The 24,569-nt window shown below is 35.4% G+C and overlaps 4 protein-coding genes across 4 annotated transcripts; 3 read left to right on the forward strand and 1 right to left on the reverse strand.

The window, feature by feature from the left end:
• Window positions 1-1,348: 1,348 nt before the first annotated feature.
• LOC18044406 (protein NRT1/ PTR FAMILY 3.1) lies at window positions 1,349-4,786 on the forward strand. Its single transcript, XM_006437613.2, has 4 exons — window positions 1,349-1,433; window positions 1,547-1,764; window positions 1,986-2,545; window positions 3,689-4,786. The coding sequence occupies exons 1-4, from the start codon at window positions 1,349-1,351 to the stop codon at window positions 4,572-4,574; spliced, it is 1,749 nt and encodes a 582-aa protein (XP_006437676.1). The 3' UTR covers window positions 4,575-4,786.
• Window positions 4,787-12,738: 7,952 nt separating this feature from the next.
• Window positions 12,739-16,276, forward strand: LOC18044407 (protein NRT1/ PTR FAMILY 3.1). Its single transcript, XM_006437614.2, has 4 exons — window positions 12,739-12,823; window positions 12,954-13,171; window positions 13,269-13,828; window positions 15,196-16,276. The coding sequence occupies exons 1-4, from the start codon at window positions 12,742-12,744 to the stop codon at window positions 16,079-16,081; spliced, it is 1,746 nt and encodes a 581-aa protein (XP_006437677.1). The 5' UTR covers window positions 12,739-12,741; the 3' UTR covers window positions 16,082-16,276.
• A 564-nt stretch (window positions 16,277-16,840) lies between these two features.
• Window positions 16,841-19,903, forward strand: LOC18044408 (ACD11 homolog protein). Its single transcript, XM_006437615.2, has 4 exons — window positions 16,841-17,252; window positions 17,966-18,138; window positions 18,832-18,977; window positions 19,510-19,903. The coding sequence occupies exons 1-4, from the start codon at window positions 16,953-16,955 to the stop codon at window positions 19,614-19,616; spliced, it is 726 nt and encodes a 241-aa protein (XP_006437678.2). The 5' UTR covers window positions 16,841-16,952; the 3' UTR covers window positions 19,617-19,903.
• On the reverse strand, window positions 19,876-24,555 carry LOC18044409 (dihydrolipoyllysine-residue acetyltransferase component 4 of pyruvate dehydrogenase complex, chloroplastic). Its single transcript, XM_006437617.2, has 6 exons — window positions 23,450-24,555; window positions 23,164-23,355; window positions 22,978-23,065; window positions 22,805-22,875; window positions 22,613-22,696; window positions 19,876-20,790 (listed from the first exon to the last, which is right to left on the reverse strand). The coding sequence occupies exons 1-6, from the start codon at window positions 24,347-24,349 to the stop codon at window positions 20,686-20,688; spliced, it is 1,440 nt and encodes a 479-aa protein (XP_006437680.1). The 5' UTR covers window positions 24,350-24,555; the 3' UTR covers window positions 19,876-20,685.
• Window positions 24,556-24,569: the final 14 nt, after the last annotated feature.

The following is a 24,569-nucleotide window of genomic DNA, read 5'->3' on the forward strand; positions in this document are numbered from 1 at the left end:
AAACTAGCTCGCATCAATGTTAAGAAGGGTTTAGGTTTACATTTATATAATATATAAAAGGGTAAATACTTATTTAGTCTCTCTATTTTGTATTAAGTGCTGATTTAGTCTTTATATTTAAAAAAAAAAATACCTCAAGGCATCCTTATTGGTAATTGTAATACAATCGTGTTTTTAATTTTTCTTTACCTTTACAATAATATCATTACAACAATATTCTCGGAGATATTAATAAAAAAAATGTGAATTTAATACATTAGCCTCAAAAGTAAAATGAAAATTATTATTATCATGTTACTTTTGGTATTAATTTTGTACAAAAAATTACTACTAAGGTTGTTGCAAGTGTATTAAACATTGCTTAAAATTGACTTGTATTAATTTAGTTATAGATAATAACTAGCAAGATTGTTGCAAGGGTATGAAAAATCATCAATGGTTTCAAAACTAAAATTTTATTTCTTAACTTGCTAATAAGTAATTATTGGTTAATTTGCTAATTAATTTTTATAAATTAAAAAACTAATGTAAAAAGTATTGTTGTAAGGGTATTATATAAAAGCAAAGAAATAGTAAGAGTGAGATTGTAAAATATTTAATAGAAGTAGTATCTTGAGATATTTTTTAAAATATAAGAATTAAATGGACACTGAAGTTAAAATATATTGACTAAAAGTACCTTTACCCTATATAGAATATAATGTTATGCAATAAATTTTATTATTTTCACTCATCCAACTATATATTCACAATTATTTGCATTCTATCATATTAAATATATGATATTTATCAATGGGTTGAGTTTAACTTAAATTTTTTACGCTTGAGTCACCGATCAAATACAATCTAGTGATCTCTCAAATATGTATAAGACTTACATATGAGCCAACACCTAGAGTTTAAATTCTGTCGTCGGCATTTGTAAGCACTCGCACTCCCCAATAGTATGTGCAATTTTGTAGTGATTAATTAATGCTGATGCATGCTTTACTTTATTTTAAGGAAAGGCTTTTAAATCAGTTTTGGTTATGCCTTCCTCAAGTCATCACTCATCAATCCGGTCCAGTTCACACCACTAGCATTCACCAACAATTCAAACTGGACAAATGGGGATAACAACAAAACTTGCCTGCAGGACCTGTCACGTATGTCCCCTTCCATTTTAAATGCCTATCAAGTCTTTTATATATAACCGCATGCGCATGCACAGTTCTTAAATATTTGTGGCTGTAGTGAAATTTATTAGATAAATTTGCAGGCGTTATTTTACTGTGATAAAAACTTTCATATTGTCCTATAAATAGCCTCTAGGGCTCGCCATTTTTAGCAATCTATCCACACACAGAAAATGATAGAAAATATGGAGGAAAAAGGAAGCAACAGCCATGTCAAAAGACAAAAGGGTGGCATGATCACCATGCCCTTCATTTTTTGTAAGCTTTTAAAATATGTGTGGTTTATACAAAGCTTCTTGTTCTTCTTGATTCAAATTTCTTTTTATTCATTACTTACATTTACGAGGGTTTTATGACTTTTGTTTGCGTAGCAAATGAGGTCTGCGAGAAGTTAGCTGTGGTGGGGTTTAACACTAATATGATTAGCTACTTAACAACACAACTGCACATGCCATTAACCAAAGCTGCCAACACTCTCACCAACTTTGGAGGAACCGGCAGCTTGACTCCGTTGATCGGAGCCTTCGTCGCCGATGCTTACGCCGGTCGCTTTTGGACTATAACTATAGCTTCCATCATTTATCAAATTGTAATTATTAAACTACTCTCTCTCTCTCTCTCTCTCTCTCTCTCTTCCCCATCAAAAGAAAAAAATTTCGTCAATTATATTTCCAAGTTAATTAATGTAAAATATATGCACATGTTTCTCTAAAAAATAATTGTTTCTCTAACATATATGTACATGTTTCTGAAAATGAGTTTATGATTTTTTCTATTTTTTGTAACGTTCTACTTTATTAATGTAATCAGGGAATGATTTGCTTGACAATCTCAGCAATTCTACCAAAACTAAGGCCACCGCCATGTGAAGGTGAACAAGTTTGCCAAGAAGCTAATAAAGGACAGGTAGCAATCTTATATGTCTCCCTTCTCCTCGCTGCTATCGGGTCGGGTGGAATCCGACCCTGTGTGGTGGCATTTGGCGCGGACCAATTTGACGAGACGGACCCCAAACAAGCAACAAAGACATGGAAATATTTTAATTGGTATTATTTTGTCATGGGGGCGGCAATACTAGTGGCTGTGACAGTTCTTGTTTATATTCAAGATAATATTGGATGGGGATGGGGCCTCGGTATTCCAACTTTTGCCATGTTTCTTTCAATCATTGCGTTCTTGATCGGGTACCCACTTTACCGGAACTTGGATCCGGCTGGGAGTCCGTTTACCCGGTTGTTACAAGTGTGTGTGGCAGCGTTTCGGAAAAGAAAGCTGACGATGGTCACTGATCCAAAATTATTATATGAGAATGAAGAGCTCGATGCCGCCATTTCTTTGGGTGGAAAGCTTCTTCACACTAAGCATATGAAGTAAGTCTCCCTATTTCCATATCTCTATGATAAACACAAACACAAGTTGCATCGAGCTATAATATATATTTAACAGAAATTTTTAATGGGACTAAATTTATTGGACATCAATTAATGGATTTAGTCAATAATTGATAATGATGGATGATAGAATCGTGTCATGATGTGTTTAAAAGATTATTGAGTGCTTCTAGAGTAATGCATTTCTTTTATATTTTTTTTTTCATATGCTTCAACTAAAATATATACTTATCCTATGTACACGTGGTAAATTATAAATTAATGAGTCATGTTCCAAGAACACCAAAGACTTTCTTGGAATTATATATCTAATGATACATGAATTAATTAAAAAAAAGCCTAACAAATATGGTTTTTGTTGTTATACTAGTATAATTATGACTCTCAAGAAATTATTTTCATTGAATGTAGAATAGGTGTGAATCTTTCTAATTTGAGTATTAATATATTTTTATAGTTAGAGATACATAATTTATATAGTAAGAATTATTAGTGTAGTATAAAAATTAATAAAGTAAATTAAACTAACATGTAAATTTAAAGAAGTAATAATTTTATAAGCATATAAAACTATGTATGCACGCATTAATTACTCATTTTATTTTGATTTTTAATATTGTTATTAAGTTTATGAAACATTTTGGAAGGGATATATACCACCGATTTAATCGTCACAACATTATCACCATCAGCTTTATCGTGCCGTATCATTAGTCGGAAGCAAACGAATGGTCACTCGATCAATTTGTATAAAGTGGGAATGGACCGCAATCATAGATATTGTCAATTAATCGTCATAAGCACTACATATTTGATCTCAGGCTACCTAGCTATTATAGTAAACAACAAAAGCTAGTACGTGTGCATCGCTTGACTTGTCACAATCACCCCATTTGTGATCCTTGAGCGCAGTGATGACACGTTTCTAAGTTGCCATCTTCTTTTTGTTCACATTGCTGTTGAGATGTATGTTACAATTATTGTACAAAATTTGTTCACATTTCTAAATCACAGTGCAAAATTTGTTCACATTTGCCTTCAATTAATCGTCATAATAAAATTTAAAGAACTCCAATGAAATAATCAATTTGTATATAAATAAATTTCATGGGTGCACTGCAGATTTCTTGACAAGGCAGCGATTGTGACTGAAGGCGACGACCTCAAGTCACCAAATCTATGGAGACTGAACACTGTGCACCGCGTGGAGGAGCTCAAATCTGTGATCAGAATGGGACCCATTTGGGCATCAGGCATCCTCCTAATCACAGCCTATGCACAGCAAAGCACATTCTCCTTACAACAGGCCAAATCAATGGACAGGCATGTCACTAAGTCCTTCCAAATCCCAGCTGGCTCAATGTCTGTCTTCACAATCGTCTCCATGCTCTCCACAATCGCTTTATACGACCGCTTATTGATCCCCTTCACCCGCAAATTCACCGGCCTCGACCGCGGCATCACGTTCCTGCACCGCATGGGAATAGGCTTCGTCATATCAGTGTTCGCCACTCTCGTTGCTGGCTTGGTTGAAGTGAAGAGAAAACAAGCAGCTGCGGCTCATGGCCTCGTGGACAAGCCTCATACGATTATCCCCATTTCAGTGTTTTGGCTTGTGCCACAGTACAGTCTCCACGGGATAGCTGAAGCATTTATGTCAATTGGTCACCTGGAGTTTTTCTATGATCAGGCGCCGGAGAGCATGAGAAGCACGGCTACCGCATTGTTTTGGACTGCAATTTCAGTTGGAAATTATTTCAGCACATTTTTGGTTACGTTGGTGCACAAGTTCAGTGCTGGACCTAATGGATCAAATTGGCTGCCGGATAATAATTTGAACAAGGGAAAGTTGGAGTATTTCTACTGGTTGATCACGTTGTTGCAAGTGGCTAATCTTATTTACTATATATTTTGCGCTAAGATGTATACTTTTAAGCCCATTCAGGTTCATAATAAAGGCAGTGACTCGTCAGAAGAAGAAGGAGTAGAGCTTGGGAACAAAGTTTAGTTGCAGTTTCAAGGCACTGTTGGAAGCGAAACAATTTAGTCCTAGCCTCTTTTTTTTTTTTTCCCCTTCTCTCTTCTCTCCAAGGTACCGTCTGTATCATAGGGAAATTATATATAGGTGCTTATTCTGAATAATATGCATGCAAAATAATGATAGAGAGGAAGAATTCCATTAGAGCACATCAGCTTCAATTTTATACATTAAAACTAAAATCTTGCTATTGTTCTCTACTCCCTGCAGTTCTAAATGGGTATTTTTGAGGTAATATTGATGCGCATAAATTGTTAACTAAGAAATTGAGTCCATATTTATTGGTATGATGAAAATATAAAATAGCTCTTGGTACAAAATTATTTTGTACAAACTAATATGACATAAACATATTAGTTGGGTGTAATAAAAATTACTTTATGTTGGAGTGATAATAGTACTACAAACTCATGTACAAACTAATGTGGCATAATTATATTAATTGGATGAAAATATAATATAATATAAATTAATTATATTTTTCGAGAATTATTATATCCGGCCAATATATTTATATCACATTAGTTTATATAAAATAATTTTATATCCATTTCACTTTCACTTTAAGATATTACTAATTGCATGTATTCGGGCAAAAGAGTTGCGAAAGTTCCATCAAATTAATATTTCATTTACTTTATATATGGCCCTTTTCCCTATATGTAATTTTCAGTGGCAAGTCTATACCCGTGCAAAATCATCATGAAAGCAACTTTAGGGAGGGGGGGGGGGGGGTTGCAATTTTTTATACTTGCTTTAAGTTAATTATCAAAATATTTTTTGGCATAAGTTAGAACCAAATTAATGCTTCCGTAGATATCATCCCTCAAAATTACATATTTTATAGCTTTAAAAATGAGCGCTGCATATGCTTCATTCTCTGCTTTATTCATTTTGCTTCTAGCATTACGAGTTTGAGTTTTATGTTGAGTTGTGTCACATGTTAGTAAAAACGAGTTATTTGAACTTATAAGTAGGAAAATTCCTCAATATCATGTTCCACTTTTGATATTCACACAACATTAAGCATTGAATGGTGCATTTTGAGCACAATATAAAATGTCACTGTTGAATGCAAGACAGACAATACACGCACATTCTCCCTCTGACTCCCACCAAATACAATTTTGGATGCAAGTTTGGATACTTGCTTTAAGTTAAGGAAAATTATCAGCCATATACCCTTAAATGACACGAGTATCAAACGTGCTACAACATTTTTCAAGTGTATCACTTGTATACCCTAAGTTGACAAAACACTTTTGCCGTCCATCGATCCGTTAACTACCGTTTGCGAGCGCTGACATTATAAGGGTAATTTAGTCTTTTTTTTAAAAACGACATGTCATCCTATTTACCTAGTAAAAAACGACATGCCATGTGATATATTTTTATAAAAATGACATGTCCTCCATTTATCGGATAATTGTTAATAATTGCTAAAAAAAAACTACTTTACAACTGAATCTACTCCTCCAAATTTAACCTAAATTATTAAAGATCTACTCCTCCAAGCTCCAACTTGAATTTTTTATGGTATAATATATATAATTATAAATAATATGTTGTTAATAATGTTTTATGGAATAAGATAGATGTTTTTTATGGATAATTGTTAATAATATGTACCATTAATAATTCATATTTTTTAATAAAAAAATGTATTGTTAATAACAAAATAAAAAAAATTGTGTATTGAAAATTTACATTAATTTTCAAGGTAAATTTATTTTTTTACCTCATTTTGAATTTAAAGGGTAAAATAGTCATTTTGCTCAAATTATGTTAAGTTCTTAACTGTAGTAAACGGAAAGGTGGACGCCAGAACTCTTTTGTCAACTTAGGATATACGAGTGATATAAGTGAAAAGTGTTGTAATACGTTTGATACCGGCGACATTTAAGGGTATACCGGTGATAATTTCCCTTAAGTTAATTATCAAATATTTTTTGGGATAAGTTAGAACCAAATTAATGCTTCCGTAGCTATCATCCCTCAAAATTACATATTTTATAGCTTTAAAAATGAGCGCTACATATGCTTCGTTCTCTGCTTTATTCATTTTGCTTCTAGCATTACGAGTTTGAGTTTTATGTTGAGTTGTGTCATATGTTAGTAAAAACGAGTTATTTGGACTTATAAGTAGGAAAATTCCTCAATATCCTGTTCCACTTTTGATATTCACAAAACATTAAGCATTGAATGGTGCATTTTGAGCATAATATAAAATGTCACTGTTGAATGCAAGACAGACAACACACGCACATTCTCCCTCTGACTCCCACCAAATACAATTTTGGATGCAAGTTTGGATACTTGCTTTAAGTAAATTATCAAATATTTTTTGGCATAAGTCAGAACCAAATTAATGCTTCCATAGCTATCATCCCTCAAAATTACATATTTTATAGCTTTAAAAATGAGCGTTGCATATGCTTCATTCTCTGCTTTATTCATTTTGCTTCTAGCATTACGAGTTTGAGTTTTATGTTGAGTTGTGTCCATATGTTAGTAAAAACGAGTTATTTGGACTTATAAGTAGGAAAATTCCTCAATATCCTGTTCCACTTTTGATATTCACACAACATTAAGCATTGAATGGTGCATTTTGAGCACAATATAAAATGTCACTGCTGAATGCAAGGCAGACAACACACGCACATTCTCCCTCTGACTCCCACCAAATACACACCTCACTCAAGCCACAAATCTTACTAGCAAACTCTCCCACACCACAACAGTGCCTTTAATCGTCGACTCTCCCTCACAGTGTTTCATTCTCTCGGCTACGTGGGAAAATTCACTTGTAACTTTACTCTCTCGGCTTCACTCGTCGTTGGCTGCCGTAATCAATCTGTGGAGGTAATTTGCTTCATTTATTCGAAATTCGATTGTGCTGGTTATGAATTTGTGATGATATAGCTTGTATTGTGCTAATTTCTATTAACAGTATATGTTAAAACTTGTAGTTGAAAATTGTAAAATGTTGTTTTGTGGGACCTTTATATATATACACTTCATGAATTGTTGATATTACGATAATTATGCAAGAAAATATGAGTTGCGACAGACATATAAGTGTAGAGGATTCGAACTTAGCTTCTTTTACTGTGAGTTTGTTTTGTTTTGTGAGTTAGATTCAACTAGTATTGTGTTAATTTTTGCTGAGAGTATTGGCAAGTGTGGTAGTTTAGTCTTTTGTAATTAGAAGTGGGACCTAGAAGAATGATCGCAAAATCTGGTTTAACATTTACCGTAATAAACAAATATCAGAAAATTTATAAATATCATAAAAGAGTGGAACTGTTAGCACCCCTACATTATTCTTATAAAACCCTACTTTAAATAAAATTATAATGAAGGACATTTGAAAATTAAACACATATATATTTTTTTCCCAGCAAATTACTTAATTCATAATCAGTTCTTTTTAATAAAAAAAAAAATCTATGTGTTACTTACTATCTAACTAAAATAAAATTGTACAAATTTAGAATAATCTATTATTCTTTTTTGATTTCTTATTGTTTAAATATTTTTATACTTAAGATTGCTTTGAACTTATAATTTGAAATATGTGTTATTTCAGCCAATGATTAACACTAAAAAACTTATCACCCCATATAACTTTTTGACTTGTGTGTAGGATAATAATAAAATTGAAAATAATTAAAAAAAATAGCACAATAAATACTTAGAGTTTTAACAATAAAACAAATCAAATGAAAATTGAGAACTTAGAAAAGTGTATCTAAAAAAATGGGCATTTTCAAAAATAAAATGAATATAACTAAAAAGGGGAGTTTTGTGAGTAGATTAGAGGGATGCCAATAGTCCAACTCATCAGAAAATTCATTAATGCCAACAAATGACTGAAATATTTTATCTCTTTGCCGTCATTAATCAATCCAAATGCAAATAATTTATGTTTATTTTCTTACATTAATAGGATAAAGCAGTAAGGTGAATCGTTGGACAGTCACTGGAGACTCGTCGGAGTTTCACTGGAGACACGCTTTACCATCAAAACTAGTACTAATAGAATCCTCATGTACTCTATGGAGTTAGAAATACTAATATACGTTGTTATCTACCTCGAGTCTTTTTTAAATGCTTGGGAAAATTTTAACTCTCATATTTCCAACTATATAGTGTATTTTCTACAAAATTTAATATTTCCAATGAGTAAATGATTCATTTCTGATCATTATTATGTATTTAACGTGATGAAAAATGATGGTCAACGGCAGTCAACATGATGGTTATCCATGACCTAATGTTGTAATTTAAAAACAATTCTCTATTTAACAATGTAATTGCCAGATTAAATTAATTCATACTTTAATTATTATTTTTATTTACTAACAATATTAACATTAAAGATAGTGGGTATATTTGTCCAAATAAAAAATATGTAATTTCTTTTCATTTTAAATTTAATGTGAAACCAAATAATAGTAGTTAATTTTTGCACTCTTCTCCTCTCATCATCTTTCCACTCTTCTCTTTTTTTTCTCCTCTCCTTCCCTCCACTTTCTTAAAACCAAACACCAACTAAGGACAAAAGGCTGCATTATACTCTCACCGCCCATATTCTCAGAAGATGCCCTTACTAATAACAAGTCCAAATGAAAACAACCAATATTCAAAGATCTTCTGATGATAATGTGTAGTGACATTATTGAAATTACTAGATTCAAATAAAACACAAAACTCATAGTAATAAATTGACGTTTTACATTATAATTAATATTAGATTATAAATTTGTCTTTTGTATTATTGATGTAAGGTGATGTGTGTCACGAGCAGTGTACCTTTTAGAGACCATAACTTAGGTTACAAGTGTCTGTTTTTGGAGTATAATATACCGTTTTGAAGCCTACGACGAGGAGAATAAAACCCAAAAACGCTAAGTCGTTTTGCCCCAGGTTCAAGCCAGATATTCCGCTTATTTTCTGGACATTTTCTAGTTTTAATATTTTTCCTCATTCTTCTAGGATTTTTATCTTTTTTTTTTCTAGAATCAGATTTGAGTACCGTTTGTTTTTATTTTCTTATTTTGATTAGGAGAATTTAATTATTATGTTATATTTCAGATTTGCCTATTTTGGTAAATTCGTGATATTTAAGCTTGTTATAAAAAGGCCACAAAACTATAGTTTTATTCATTCAAACTTTCATTAAGATTTTTCATTATTCAAAAACCTAATTTCTTCTATCAAGCAAACTTAATAACGTTTCCATTTCAGCAATTATGCCATTAATCTCTCATCCAATAACACTAATAATTCCATCCTAAAATTGCATCATAAATGATGTGTCATTGATCATTCATTGAGATTTGAGATAATGTAATTAATGAAATTTATAAAAAACCATCAACCACTTAATGAATAACACGTTACAAGTTATATCATTTGAAATGAAATGAAATTCATGATAAAATTTTAGAATGTCTTATCATTACTTTAATTTCCAATTAAAACAATAAATACATTTTTTATTTTTTTATTGAGAGGCTTAAGAGAATAATTCACGCTAAAAATTCTCACAATTTATTTTCATTCATGCACTCGTTCCCAAGGTGTGGCAATTTAAACTTGCCTATGCCTTACTTTTTAAAAGGGGGAACAAAATCATATGCTCCGATCAAAAAAAGACAAATAAGTAAATCTCTCTGAGGTCGGCCTCATGTCATAATCTCAACTACAAAGGACCACTTGGTCACATCAGTCTTCTAAACAGGCCCACATTCCCACCCAGCCCACCCGCCTCTTTCCTTATGTGTCAGACTAGGACTGGAATAGAGAAACAGCGATGCTGCGGTCCAAGGGTCGCAACGAAAACGAAAAATGATTGAGCGACACGTGGATGATTCATCGACCGTTGAACACGTAAAACTTTGTGATCGATTCTGAATAGGCTAAATTGGTTATTCATCCCAACTTTGCTTCTGCTTGCATCATTTCTCACGTCAAAGACTATAAAGTTTGTGGGCATTACAGCTTTAAGACTGAGCCGCATGCAACTCCTTGTTCTGTCCATGATATGCTTATTGAACTTTCTAAAATTCTCTCTTTCGGTCGCTGTTATCTTCTTGTTCAATGATAGTGCTGGCTAGGCCACATTTTCGCAATACAAGTCTGTCAAGACTCTAAAATCACATCATGCTTGCAGTACGGGAGCAACTTTATTTTATCTGTCGGCTTCTAAAATTCAAGGGCATAATCAATTCATTTGAAAACGTATCTACTGGCATGCTTAAATTGATCTGTCGACCTATTATTGTTGAAGCATCAACTATGTAAATTATTTGATCAGATTGTTCCAGAAGAAGATCGAGCCGAAATGAATCGATGACCCTACAAATTCATGGGTGGAACCTAACCAACCTCAAAATAGACTTGTCGGATAAGAGATGGTAACAATTCATCACAACAACTGTTCTCAACGGCGGCCAGCTAGGTAACATCGCGAATTTGCCCTCCCCAAGTCGCCCCATCCCTAACAATGGTCACAAACTTGCACCTATATATACATATATATATATATATATATATATATATATATATATATATATATGTATATGCCAATCTCATATTAGACATGGTGACTGCTCTTATTAATACTAATAGTCACAAATTCGGTAGAACTCATCATCTAAAATCTGTCTTGTAAGAGAAAGGTGCCTATGAACACACACACATATGTATACACCCCTTTGGAACAAAACTCAAGGGTAACATTGTAACTAATGTGTGTGTGAGCTATAAAATAATAACAAATGACCATGTCATGTGAGAACTTGTAATGGTAACATATTCGGAATTTGTGACATCAAACGTGTGATATAAGCATTTGTATCAAAACTCAAGGGCTTTGTAAAATTATTCAGACTCTTCTATATTTACAAATTTTATAATTCATGCAAACAAGACAAGATCAGTGCTTTGCCATCTTAAAACCTAGGGGGGAAAAGTGCCTTCAAAAATCATAGCCACTCCCTTGATTTATAACATATTTGAAGGTAAATTTTACGTATTAAGACGAAATATGACCGTTGGTATTGGATATATTGATTTCATAAACACTGTAATGTCGTTATATTATGTATAAAAACTGAAATACTGGCTTTTCCAGAGTTCTCGTGACTTGGTGCGTAATTGGTTTTATTTGCCTTTTTGCCTTAATGGAATTGAAGATTATGCTTGTCTTCCAACTTGAAGCAATCCAAGAACATATTGTTGTTCCGCTCTGGAAATGGATGAAGTATTGATGTGTAGCAAAAGATATCGAATAACTATAGTGAAATCAACAATGATAAAATAAAGGGAAAAAGAATGGTGGGCATTTGCAACTCCCAAATTTATAATGTAAAGATGGCAGTTCTCGTCTGTTATCATAAACCTAATAATGCTCCAGTCTGTATCTTCATATTCTTCATAGCTTAATCTTAATTAAGAGCATAAATACAGTCCAATTAGTTTCGTATTTAAAGTAAGAGAAGGGATTTAATTTTAATTAACATTAATACGAGTGTCTCCCACTATATCTCATATCAATCCCATTCTCCACATCGAAAACTCATACATTTTTTGTTATAATTAATTCATATTACTTTTAAGGTTTATACATAGGCAGAAACTTGTCTAGGCAAGATTGCCCGAATTCTACCCGGACTGGCAAAATTTCAAAACAACCAAAATGCAATGTTTCTAAATAAAGCAGACTAGGAAAAACAGAAAATATCAAAACTTGAGTGGTGCTTGAGTGCGGACGTCTGGGTGATTTTAAAATATGACAGAAATAAAAGATCAAAAAATTATTTTTAATATATTTATTTTATCTTTTAGTATATTGGATTACGTGTTGTTTATTCTTTAGCTCTTTTAAGATGGTTTTAAAATATAAATGTCCGCACGTGGGCCTGACTCATCAAAACTTACATGCGAAACCTACCATACACGTATATTTACAATCTCACATGCAATTCTCATACTGGCCATGTATTTTGCTGCGGTGAAAATTAGAAAAATCACTCAGAGGCATTATTAATTTACCGTGTTAAAAACATTCGCATCTGCCTATAAATAGGCTCTTGGCCACACCATCGCTAGCTAACCACATAGAAAGACAATGGTACAGAAGATGGAGGAGAAAGGCGGCAGCCATGTCAATAGGAAAAAGGGTGGCATCATCACCATGCCCTTCATATTTGGTAATTGATTAACTTCAAAATGCTCTGTGATCTATAGATTTAATTACTAACTTGTTCTTCTTCTTCAGCGTCATTTTTATATATTATTATTTTGTTGATTAATTATGATGGTTTTATGATTTTGGTGTAGCAAATGAGGTGTGTGAGAAGTTGGCCGTGGTGGGGTTTCATGCTAACATGATCAGCTACTTAACAACACAGTTGCATATGCCATTAACCAAAGCTGCCAACACTCTCACCAACTTCGGAGGAACCGGCAGCTTGACTCCGTTGATCGGAGCTTTCGTCGCCGATACTTACGCCGGACGCTTTTGGACTATAACAGTTGCTTCCATCATTTATCAAATAGTACGTAATATTAACAAGCTCTCACTCACTCTGATTAAAAAGATTAAAAATAATAATAATAATTTGTCTAAGAAATTCTTCTTTTTATTGTAATCAGGGAATGTTCTCCTTAACGTTGTCAGCAATTCTGCCACAACTAAGGCCACCACCATGCCAAGGTGACCAAGTTTGCAAAGAAGCTGATACAGGACAGTTGGCAATCTTATATGCATCTCTTCTGCTGGCGGCCCTTGGGTCGGGTGGAATCCGACCCTGCGTGGTGGCATTCGGGGCTGACCAGTTTGATGAAACAGACCCCAAACAAGCAACAAAGACGTGGAAGTATTTTAACTGGTATTATTTTGTTATGGGAGCAGCAGTACTAGTGGCCGTGACGGTTCTTGTTTATATTCAAGATAATGTTGGATGGAACTGGGGTCTCGGTATCCCAACAGTTGCAATGTTTCTATCAATCATTGCATTCGTATTCGGGTACCCGCTTTACCGGAACTTGGATCCGGCTGGGAGTCCGTTTGTCCGATTGATGCAAGTGTGTGTGGCTGCCTTCAGGAAGAGAAATCTGGATATGGTCTCGGATCCAAATGTGTTGTACCAGAATGAAGAGCTTGATGCGTCCATTTGTTTGGACGGAAAGCTTCTTCATACTAAGCATATGAAGTAAGTTTCGGTCTCTCTCTATTTTCTAAAAACACACACAGACACAAGTTGCAAGTTGCAAGTTGCAACAGTACAATATTTTTCAGAAAAAAATAAGTGGCGAGTCATTGGGCAATGGACTTGCACTTGAGTCAGACCGCACTGTTAGTGATTAATGATGAATGAGATGCATCATTAATGAAATTCTAGAAAAATACGATAAATTATTTTAAAAAACCATTTTTTAATCACTTATTACATCAACTGAGAGATGAATCATTCAGTACATATGAATATTGATAATAAAACTCATTCATATGAAAAAAAAAATAATAATACACATTTTATGATTGACCTCACTAATTGTATACTCTATATAAACAGCTATAGTACATAACTATAGAATAAGCATAAATATATGTTAGTTTCTATTTAGCAGATGATTTTGTTTTTATTTTGGGTTAACTTTCTAAGGTATCGAATTTTCTATACAATTTTTTGGCCAACACTTTCAATTGGTTGAGATTAAATTTTACTGTCCTTGATTAAATAATTTGTGTAAGAAATGTGGTGCCATAGAACTCTGTCCTTTTTTTTTTCCCTTTTTGTGCATGAAGTTTATGATATAGGATAGAACACATAGAGAGCACAGATTTAAACTGTCACCACATTATCATCATCTGTTTTATAGTGGGTATAATTAGTTGGAAGCAAACAAATGACTTGTTCAATTAGCACTTCTAGTCCTAGTAAAGTGAATGGACAACCAACGATCCATGCACCAATAGACTGATATCACTATAGTTTCTTCTTTCGTTATTACTAAACAACAAAAAGCTTGTGCGCCCCCTTTTGTCTTTTATCACATGCAATACATCTTCTTTTCACTACCCATGACCCTTCAGTGGAACACGTTTTAATTCTTAATTCTCATTCATTTTCTTGCTGCTTCCGGTCAAGTGTTATTCACTCAAATTTGCTCCACAACGACCATCACCATGGCCCATATGATATCTTATCATTTCACATTTATTATCAGTTAAATGTTGATATTGTATCTTATTAAAAATACAACATATCACTTGTATAAAATGAACAGATTGTTATCAATATAAATGTAAATAATAGAAAATGAAGCTTTTATTTTTCATGTGGAAGACTAATGAAGAACATATATATGATAAAATAAATTGCTTGTTAATATTATCGAGTTTCTTTGATTTAATCTTAAATGATAGTCCAGTTGATTTGACTTCTTATAGCAGAAGAACGAGATCAAAAATTCAATTCCAAGAAAATATGGTTAATTTGTGGTGGTATTGGGGTGCGTGGTAACTAATAAAAAAGGTTTCTTCTATCTTTAAATGTGACTACTTGTAAATTTTCAGATTCCTGGACAAGGCTGCTATTGTGACTGAAGAGGACGACATCAAGTCACCAAATCTATGGAGACTAAACACAGTGCACCGCGTGGAGGAATTGAAATCTGTGATCAGAATGGGACCAATTTGGGCATCCGGAATCCTTCTAATCACAGCCTATGCACAACAAGGCACTTTCTCCTTGCAACAAGCCAAATCAATGGACAGGCATCTCACTAAATCCTTCCAAATCCCAGCTGGCTCAATGTCGGTCTTCACTATGGTCTCCATGCTCTCCACAATCGCTCTATACGACCGCATAATAATCCCCGTGGCCCGAAAGTTCACGGGCCTCGACCGCGGCATCACATTCTTGCACCGCATGGGAATAGGCTTTGTGATATCAGTATTAGCCACTCTAGTAGCAGGCTTCGTTGAAACGAAGAGAAAACAAGCAGCGCTGGCTCATGGTCTTGTGGACAAGCCTCATATAATTATCCCCATCTCAGTGCTTTGGCTAGTGCCGCAGTACAGTCTTCACGGGATAGCCGAAGCATTCATGTCAGTTGGTCACTTGGAGTTTCTCTATGATCAGGCGCCGGAGAGCATGAGAAGCACAGCCACTGCGTTATTTTGGACTGCGAATTCGATTGGGAATTATGTGAGCACACTTTTGGTTACACTGGTGCACAAGTTCAGTGCAGGACCTAATGGATCAAATTGGCTGCCCGATAATAATTTGAACAAGGGAAAGCTGGAGTATTTCTACTGGTTGATCACGTTGTTGCAAGTTGTTAATGTTATTTACTATTTCTTTTGCGCCAAGATATATACTTTCAAGCCAATTCAGATGCATAAAAAAGGCGGTGACTCATCATCATCAGAAGGAGTAGAGCTCGATAACAAGGTTTAGTTGGATTCCACAGAATAATTTAGTCCTAGCTAGCTAGCCTTTAATTTATGTTTCTTATGCACACTGGCGTCTGTCTTGTAGAGATATTTTGGAGAATGTATGTACTCTCTATAATCTAAAAAATGGCTTATTTGGAAGTAGTTTCTCTGTTACTCTGTAAGCATAATAATAACAACAGTAATAACCACCGTCCAATTCTCAGCTTACAATTGCAAATTAAGCAATCAGAGCATCTTCGTATTGGAAAATTTTTTTTTTTTCACTACAAGCAGCAAGGAAAACTCTAATGATAGAAAGAGTTCGAATATGATAAAATGATATTAAAAAAGAGGGTCAAACGACAATTAGGAATTGATGGTCAAAATTCAATATGACGAGCACTTTGGCCATTTGAATAGAGGACCTGTTTCTGAATTTCGTACAAAATAGAAAAGCTATGCCGCTATCATAAGAAAAGCTATAAATAATTAGGGATCCTGAATTAGGCCACACCCAAATATGGGCCAAAATCCAAAAATTGAAGTTCGTTTCGTTATGTTAACCCAAAACAGCCCCAGCGTAGAAAGCAAAATGAACAACGAAAGCGGCGCGAAAGTAGTTTGGTAAATCTTCAAGAACCAGCCGTTTGACTTTTCTCCTTTCCTTGGAGTGTTTCTTGGGCGGTCCGCTTCCCCAGCGTCGCGAACGTTTCACACACCACGTATCAGTCAACTCAATTCAAAACAGAGAGAAGTAACCAAGAAACAAAGAAATCCCAGATAGTAAAAAAACAAAAAACAAAAAAAAATTGAAACTTGGAAAATTCCAATTCTTTTTCTTCTTGGAATTTTCTCAAGAAAAGTTCAAAAGATCATTGAAATACCAAATATTCATGCATGGTACTTTAGACACACGTAACACTATAAATATGGACAAGGTGGAGTGCAGGTTTAAAGACGCTAGAGCAATGGCGGACTTTTCAACCGCAAGAAAGACCGCAACAATGGCATCTTTGTCCCTGATCGTGGGGTCTTTTGAAGAACTTGCGAAGTTGCTGAATTCTAGGAACGGCAGGGGCTGCAAAACTGATCTTCGGTTGGATGTTTTCTGCGAAGCTTGTTCGTTGGTTTCTGTTTTGTTTAACTGTCTTGGCCTCGCTTTTAAATTCGCCCGGATGGAGTACGTCACCAAGGTTCTCACATTTCTTTCTTCTTCTTCTTTTCTATTTTCTTCTTTTAATTTAAAATCATAACAATTATAAGAAATAAGTATTGATCAGGGAGTCCGTTACTCCTTGATTATAATTTAGCCACATGATAATATATGAGCTTCAAATGATTTATTGAGAAACGCAAAAGCCTCACTGCTTTGGCTAAATAGCCTCAATATCCCTTGGTTGAATCATAAAGAATTTTTTGTATTTTCATTGTTTCTCTTTTCAATTTTCTGGTTCTTCTTATTTAATGGCGTTTTGGCTTTATGTCCGTACTGTATGATTTTTTAATCTTCTGGACCATTTACTTAATGGTATCTAGTGTTTAAAATTTTCAATTCATTCTGTTTTGTTCGGTAGTATAAGCCCAATTTTTGAAGCCATCTGCAGAAGGGTTTATGTTTACATTAGAGCCTTCGGTAACTGCAGCTTTTCTTTTGGCCTCTATACCCCCTAGGTCAATCATTTATTTGCAGATCGTATGTGATACTTTATTTATATGTGAATTTATTGCTATTTGCCCCCTTATATTCATATTAAGTACCATTGGCATGTCACTCATATCAAACTGAAGTTTCCTTTTGAGATTAGTACATTCACGAATGATCTATATATTTGTTGGAGGGAGCTCTGTTCTGTAATTTCTTGTAAGCTTAATGTAACACTATTTTCTAATTCTATGATACATTCAGGTACAAAATCTTGTGGAAGCATCAAAGGCATATGACAATTTACACGATATACTTGATATGGATATTGCAAATGACACTGTGAAAGCACCGGGAAGTCATTCACGTAACCTTCGACGAGTTAGGCAGGGTCTTGACCTCGTCAGAGCTTTGTTTGAGCAATTCTTGTCGACCAAGTATGCTATGCCCCTTCCTTGTTACTTTACATATGTACTGCATTCTAGAAAAATTAACAGATATGTTTGTTGTTCTTTGAGACATTTATCACAATGACATTAGAGGTTAGATGTACCTCCAAGTTCATTGCCTAAGATTAGTGATCCTCACATAAACAAAATCAGATGCCTTTTCAGAATTTGGACAATGCATGTGCTACTTTCTCATCTCTCGCTCTGTCACTCTCCAGACTTTCAGCTTCCCCTCCTGTAATCCTTCTCTTGTAGGGTTTCGGTGAGTTGTGAGACTGGCATTAATCAGGAGTGGGTAATGTCTAAAACAGAGGCAAAACGGAAGCGGCCTTTTGCCTCTGTTTTCTAGGTGATGAGAGAAAAAATACAGACAGTTAAACTGTGGGCTCTATTAATACTGTAGGATATATGACTCAGAAGAAGTTATTTTAATGGCATTCCTAGACAAAGTGGATATCATCTAAGACATTTTTATGCAACTTGATTGAAGTTGAAAGTAATTAGCATGCACTGTTAGATACATCTCAACAGAGTGGCTGAAAGATCATTGTGTTATATTATGACCTTAATGGAAGCAAATAATATTAGTTCACGTTACACTGTAATGTGACAGGTAGAAGCACTTGCATCAGCAATGTTTGTGTTTTCTGGTTTTTAATATCTCGAACTTGTCTGTTTTAGTGATTACTCCTTGAAGGAAGCAGCATCAACGGCTTATGCGCAAGTGTGTGCACCCTACCACTCATGGACTGTCAGGGCTGCAGTTTCTGCTGGAATGTACACCCTTCCAACTAGGGAGCAACTGTTGCTGAGGCTTAATGAAACTGGTGAGTCTAACCAACTTGTTACTTAAATAAAGGCTACATAACTTGGAATTTCAGTCGATCTATTTTCTAGTGGATTATCATGTTATACTCTGTAATATGAGATTTAGGTAGTCTGCTGCCTGGATAGTCTAAAGTTCTCAGATGTTTGCTCTTATGAAGATGTAACTGCCTAAAATGTCTTACCAGACTAATAAACCTGCTATCTGTTAGAAAGAGTCAGATAGGCTTGTTTATGGATAAAAAGCTCATTAGAACTACAACAAATATAGAATTTTAGGGATTACGGATGTACTAAGCTGTTATCGGAATGTTTGTACTTCTGAATATTCGTACATTTTGTCTAATTGGGAAAAACTGAAGAGCAAATGCTTGCTTAGTTAATATGTTTAAAAAAAAAATTGTTTTATAGATACTACCAAGATTTAATAGAACTTATCATCCCATGTAGCTTCTTTTATTTTCTTTTACAATAATTGGAATTCAATTGCACTACCCTGAAAACCTCAATCATTTTTCTCAATGTTTTCTGCAGATCAATCAGCAGGGAAGAAAATGAGAAGATTTATTAATGCTTCAGTTCCAGTAATTGAGTACATTGATGAGCTTTTCATTTCTAGAAATATAAAATTGAACTGGTGAATTCCTTCGTATCTCGTGTAAAAATATCAGATATTGCACCGGTGTACCGTTCAAGGTCGATCAATTCATCTTGCGGAGAGTTGTTGCTGTTAAAAATCTTTGCGGCTCTGCCGAAACATTTTTCATCGTGCAGCAACAATCCTATTACTTCTTTGCTTTAAATTGTTTAGTATTACATACGTTTGGCCTTGTTGGCTGCCAAGCATTTGGATGTCGACAGCAGGAGCTGTAACTCATGCCATGGTATTTATGAAGAAAATGGAAAATTCAGGTGACTTGTACATAAAGCAATCGTTTTTAAACAACGATACTCAATCGTTTCTTTATGTTCATTCATCCATAACCCTCTCTACTGGCAATGGCAGCGACAATGAAGTTGATTGAGTTGAGATCCATTTTATATTCTAACTTCTTATACATAGCATGACTATTTAAACACTGTCTCAGATAGGATCATGAGAAAATTATCTATTGGCCACCTGCCTCTGTTGCGAGAACTCGTAGTCCTAAAGCTGCTCCTTTGCAGAACTCATAAGACACCACTGATTCGATACTGTTGCTAATAATAAATATGGTCCCCTCAATAGGGATAAATTAGATAAATACATTATTCATCTCTTTATAACAGACACATTAGGCCTTATTGTATCACAAAAAATGGACACCCTGGAAAATCTGCAAAAACTTGTATGAGAATAATTGAGTAAATTAAGTCCTACGTTTTTCCTGCTGTTTTAAAGTTCGATGCTGCATTTGAAAAAAGACAACAATTTGATTTTGACACCACCATGAATTTCAATATGATGAAACACTCTTTTACTGGGTTCTGTAAAAAACTGTTCAAATTATTCATTTCTTTTAAAATCAACTCATATCTCTTAGATGCTATAGGAAACCTTGAAAAATCAAAATAAAATGAATTACAACATAAGCATATTTTCCCTCGGATTAGTCCAAAACCAGGTTACTTGTCAAAGTACTTTGTTAAATAGACACCATTATCTCATTACTCACTGAAGAATATAAAGGCTCTGATAAACTGAATTCACCACAGAAAAGCCACACACACCTACAATGTCAAGCTTTCTGGATTCTCAACAATCTTTGAAAATGTTTGTAGGAATGTAGCCAAGTCAGCACCATAAATAATTCGGTGATCAGCGGTTACATTCACCTGTAAAAAGAATCACATGGCAACTCAATTAAATTCAGTAGAAACCTTTAACCACCATGAAAACATTGTTGTATCCACTACCGGGGTAAGGGGATCGTTTGTTTTTAGTGTATAAAATACTAGAAACAGTTAAAGCGGAAGAACATACGAACACTTAAACCACCGTATCTCCATTTCAACCTTGAATCCACTTATTCTTTAATTTTTCAATTTGCAATATTATTGTTCATAATCAAGACTGGAGAATGCTAAAATAAAGGATCAAAAGGCCAAATGCTGCAGAGTACCACTCTGGGAGATACTGGCCATGTTAATCCCACCGCTAATATGCCAGGTGGCATAGCTGCAGGGAACCACCTAACTTAGGGTACGTTGGGGATTGAGGTTTTGTGGCTTTTTAACCCATAACAGCTGAGAATCGGAATTAATAGCTACCAAGTATAAGTAGTCAATAAATATGAGCTATCCAGTAAAAGTGAGAACTTACCAAAAACGTTAGCAGCTTCAAAATTACGCACAAACACAGCAATTACAATCATATCCTTACTGTACAAGACTTCCTCCATTTAGCAATAATTCCACCCAGACCCAGTTGATATCTCCATCACTGGTTGTACGTTGCCTAATCTATACTTATTTCTTAGCAACAACAAGCACTCTGAACTTGAAATTTGCAAGCAAACAGGGAGAGGGGGGGAGAGAGAGAGGGATAAAGAAAAGAGAGAGAGAGAGAGAGAGAGAAGGGGACAGGGAGCAACAGTGTCTATAAGCTACTTTAAGAAAGGACAACTGCTAAGAATCAGGAAGTTCAACAGTACCTATTATTCACCATTTTAACTAATAAGTTACTCAGAGAACTTCTACTTGAATGTCACTATTAGAAACAAGACTGCTGCTATGTCGAAAATTCAAAAATTATTTGAAGGCTTTGAACAGTTCTGTCTAGCTTTACATCTCATCCTAATTTCCATGAAATCAAAAAATCATTTGAAAAATGATGCTTTTCCTTAACACAAAAAACAAATATGTGTATCAGAGGAAAGAAATAATACAGTATATAGAGCTAGTGATAGCCTGATAGGATTAATAAATAGATGGGTTAACTTGGTCTATTTTTCAAGGACAGATTTCAGGATAAAAAATCTGCAACCTACCATATCTTATAACGTAGAAGAAAGTAAACTGGTAAAGTTGGGAAATATTGCAAAGAAACTTATGAACACGAGGGGAAAAAATCATTGCACTAGACTATACCTCAACCCCTGCTTGAGCTGGAAGCCAGATTCCAGAACTTCTTTTAGCTTCAAACAGGCTATGACAAAGTCAGCACCTAGGTCACCACCCTAACTCTTAACAAAACAAAAGCTATAATATGGACAAGAAGGAGCTAAATTCTGTTCGGTCGGCCTAACGGCGTGGCTTGAGGGTCTAGATATGGAGAAGAGCAGAAGGTCATGGGGGGACCGCCACTTATGATATTTTCGGATTTTTTATGCAGACCATTTTGGAGAGAGTATGACTTTTGTCGCTTGGTATGTTATCCTAAGCAAGAACTCACCCAGAAAAGCTTATAATTGCTCATGTCATGCAAATCAAGACTTCCAATCACTCTTTCACTATGAGAGTTTCCATTTAGTTTGAGGTCACCAAACAATAGTACAAACAGCTCAGGGTGTATTCCACGGAGTTCAAACACTCAACCCACCTTAGGAGTTACCAATCATATATATGATGAACATACAATATTTTAAATTTGTAAGCTACATTTGGATCCAAATAGCTTAACTTATCATATTTCTTAAGAAATGGAAATCAAACTCACCAGCATTTTACTTTTCACACTGAAGAAACCATCTGCATCAGCAGCTACAGTCGGCTTTGATGCTCCAACAGCCATGATAGCCCCCTGAACATTAGTACGTTAAACTTTTTAGCAAATATCTAGATAAATCTCGAGGTGCAGAAAAATCACACTAGTGATTAGAGATCCACAAGCTTAGTCCTTATTACTCACCTGGCCTGGAGGAAGAATAGCATCAAATCTGTCCACTCCAAACATACCCAGGTTGGATAGAGTGAAAGTACCTGTAAGGGGGAAAAAATTGTGCAGTTAGTACAACCACGATTCAAAGAAACTACAAATGCACAATAGGACAAATATTAAAGGGAAAATGAACTAGCAAATACCTGAATTGTACTCATGGGGCTGAAGTTGCTTCGATCGAGCTTTCTCCACAAGCTCTTTCCATTTTTCAGATAACAAATACAGATCCAACTGTGCCAACCAAATACACATTACGAACTTAAACTAACTCAAAAATGGTTAGAAGCTATGAACACCAAGGCAAAATCAATCAATGACAAGTAAGTAACCTTATCTGCATCCTGAAGAACAGGTGTTATCAAGCCACCATTGATAGCCACGGCCACCGCAATGTTGATGTTAGCATTGTTAGTAAAACTCTTGCCATCTTTACAGCTGGCATTAACAACTGGATGCTGAACAAGCGCCATTGCTGCAGCTTTTGCTAACAGCGCAGTCATTGTCACACCCTTTGGCTTCACCTAAAAAATTTGAAAATCTCATAACATCAGCACACATATTCTCCCAACCCAATAAACTAATTAATTAATTAATTTTTAAAAAAAAACAATGTACCTTCTCATAAAGCGCATCAAGAGCATCCGTTATAATTGGATATCCAACACGGAAAGTGGGAACCGAAAGACTCTCGATCATATTCTTTGAAACGGCAGCCTGCATTGTCGTAAAAGGCACCACAGTAGAACCGGGAAGTAGAGGAGCTGCTGGTGCTGCCGCCGGCGCAGGTTTTGGCAAAGCAGCCGGAGCCGCAGAGGGTGCCACACTCTTGGAAGGAGCAATTCCAGCCGCCTTCTCCACATCTTCAGGAGTAATTCTACCAAACGGCCCCGTTCCAACCACCGAATTAATGTCCACTTTGTGCTGCTTCAATAACTTCTTGGCGTAAGGCGTCGCCACAGTCTTCCTGGCCACACTGGGAGCAGACTCCGCCACTTTCTTCGGCTCGGGTGGGGAAACAGCTGGAACGGGAGTGGATGCAACAGGATGAGAAGCAGGAGCTGCAGCCCCTGCGGACGCGGCTTTGGCCTTGGCTTGAGCAACTTCCGCCTCCGTCTCAGCAAGAATCCCGATAGCGGCACCAACGGGAGCGGACTCGCCTTCGGGGACGACAATTGCGGCGAGAATGCCGTCATAAAAGGTCTCGACATCCATGTCAGCCTTATCGGACTCCACAACGACGACGCTTTCTCCCTTGGAAAGAACGTCGCCTTCTGACTTGATCCACGAGACGATCTTGCCCTCGGTCATAGTCGAACTGAGGGCGGGCATGAAGATCTCGCGGATTTTGGATTGGACGATGAAGATTCGACGGCGAGAGCGGGAAGAAGAAGATCCGGACGGTGAGAATGAAGTGATAGATTTCCATTTGAGGGGAGTGGAAATGGAAGAAGAGAAGGAAATGGTGGGGGTGTTTGAAAGGGGAGTTTTTGAGAGGAATGGGGAAAGAGTAGCCATTTCTTTTTTCTTTTTTGTGGAAAGAAGGAATTTGGTGATTGAATGGTGATTATCTGAATGTGAATGTAGGAGGGAAAATGAAGATGAAATAGAGTTGAAAGGCAGAGGGGCGGAGATGACGAGGAACAGTTGGTTGGTTGGACTGTTGAAGGATTCGAGCTACCGTACCGTGTTAACATCGCCCAGTTTTAAGTACCCGGCTTGCGGTCGTCAAGTTCGT

The sequence above is a fragment of the Citrus clementina genome, unplaced genomic scaffold (assembly GCF_000493195.1).
Source record: "Citrus clementina cultivar Clemenules unplaced genomic scaffold, Citrus_clementina_v1.0 scaffold_4, whole genome shotgun sequence".
Classification (NCBI taxonomy): Eukaryota; Viridiplantae; Streptophyta; class Magnoliopsida; order Sapindales; family Rutaceae; genus Citrus; species Citrus x clementina.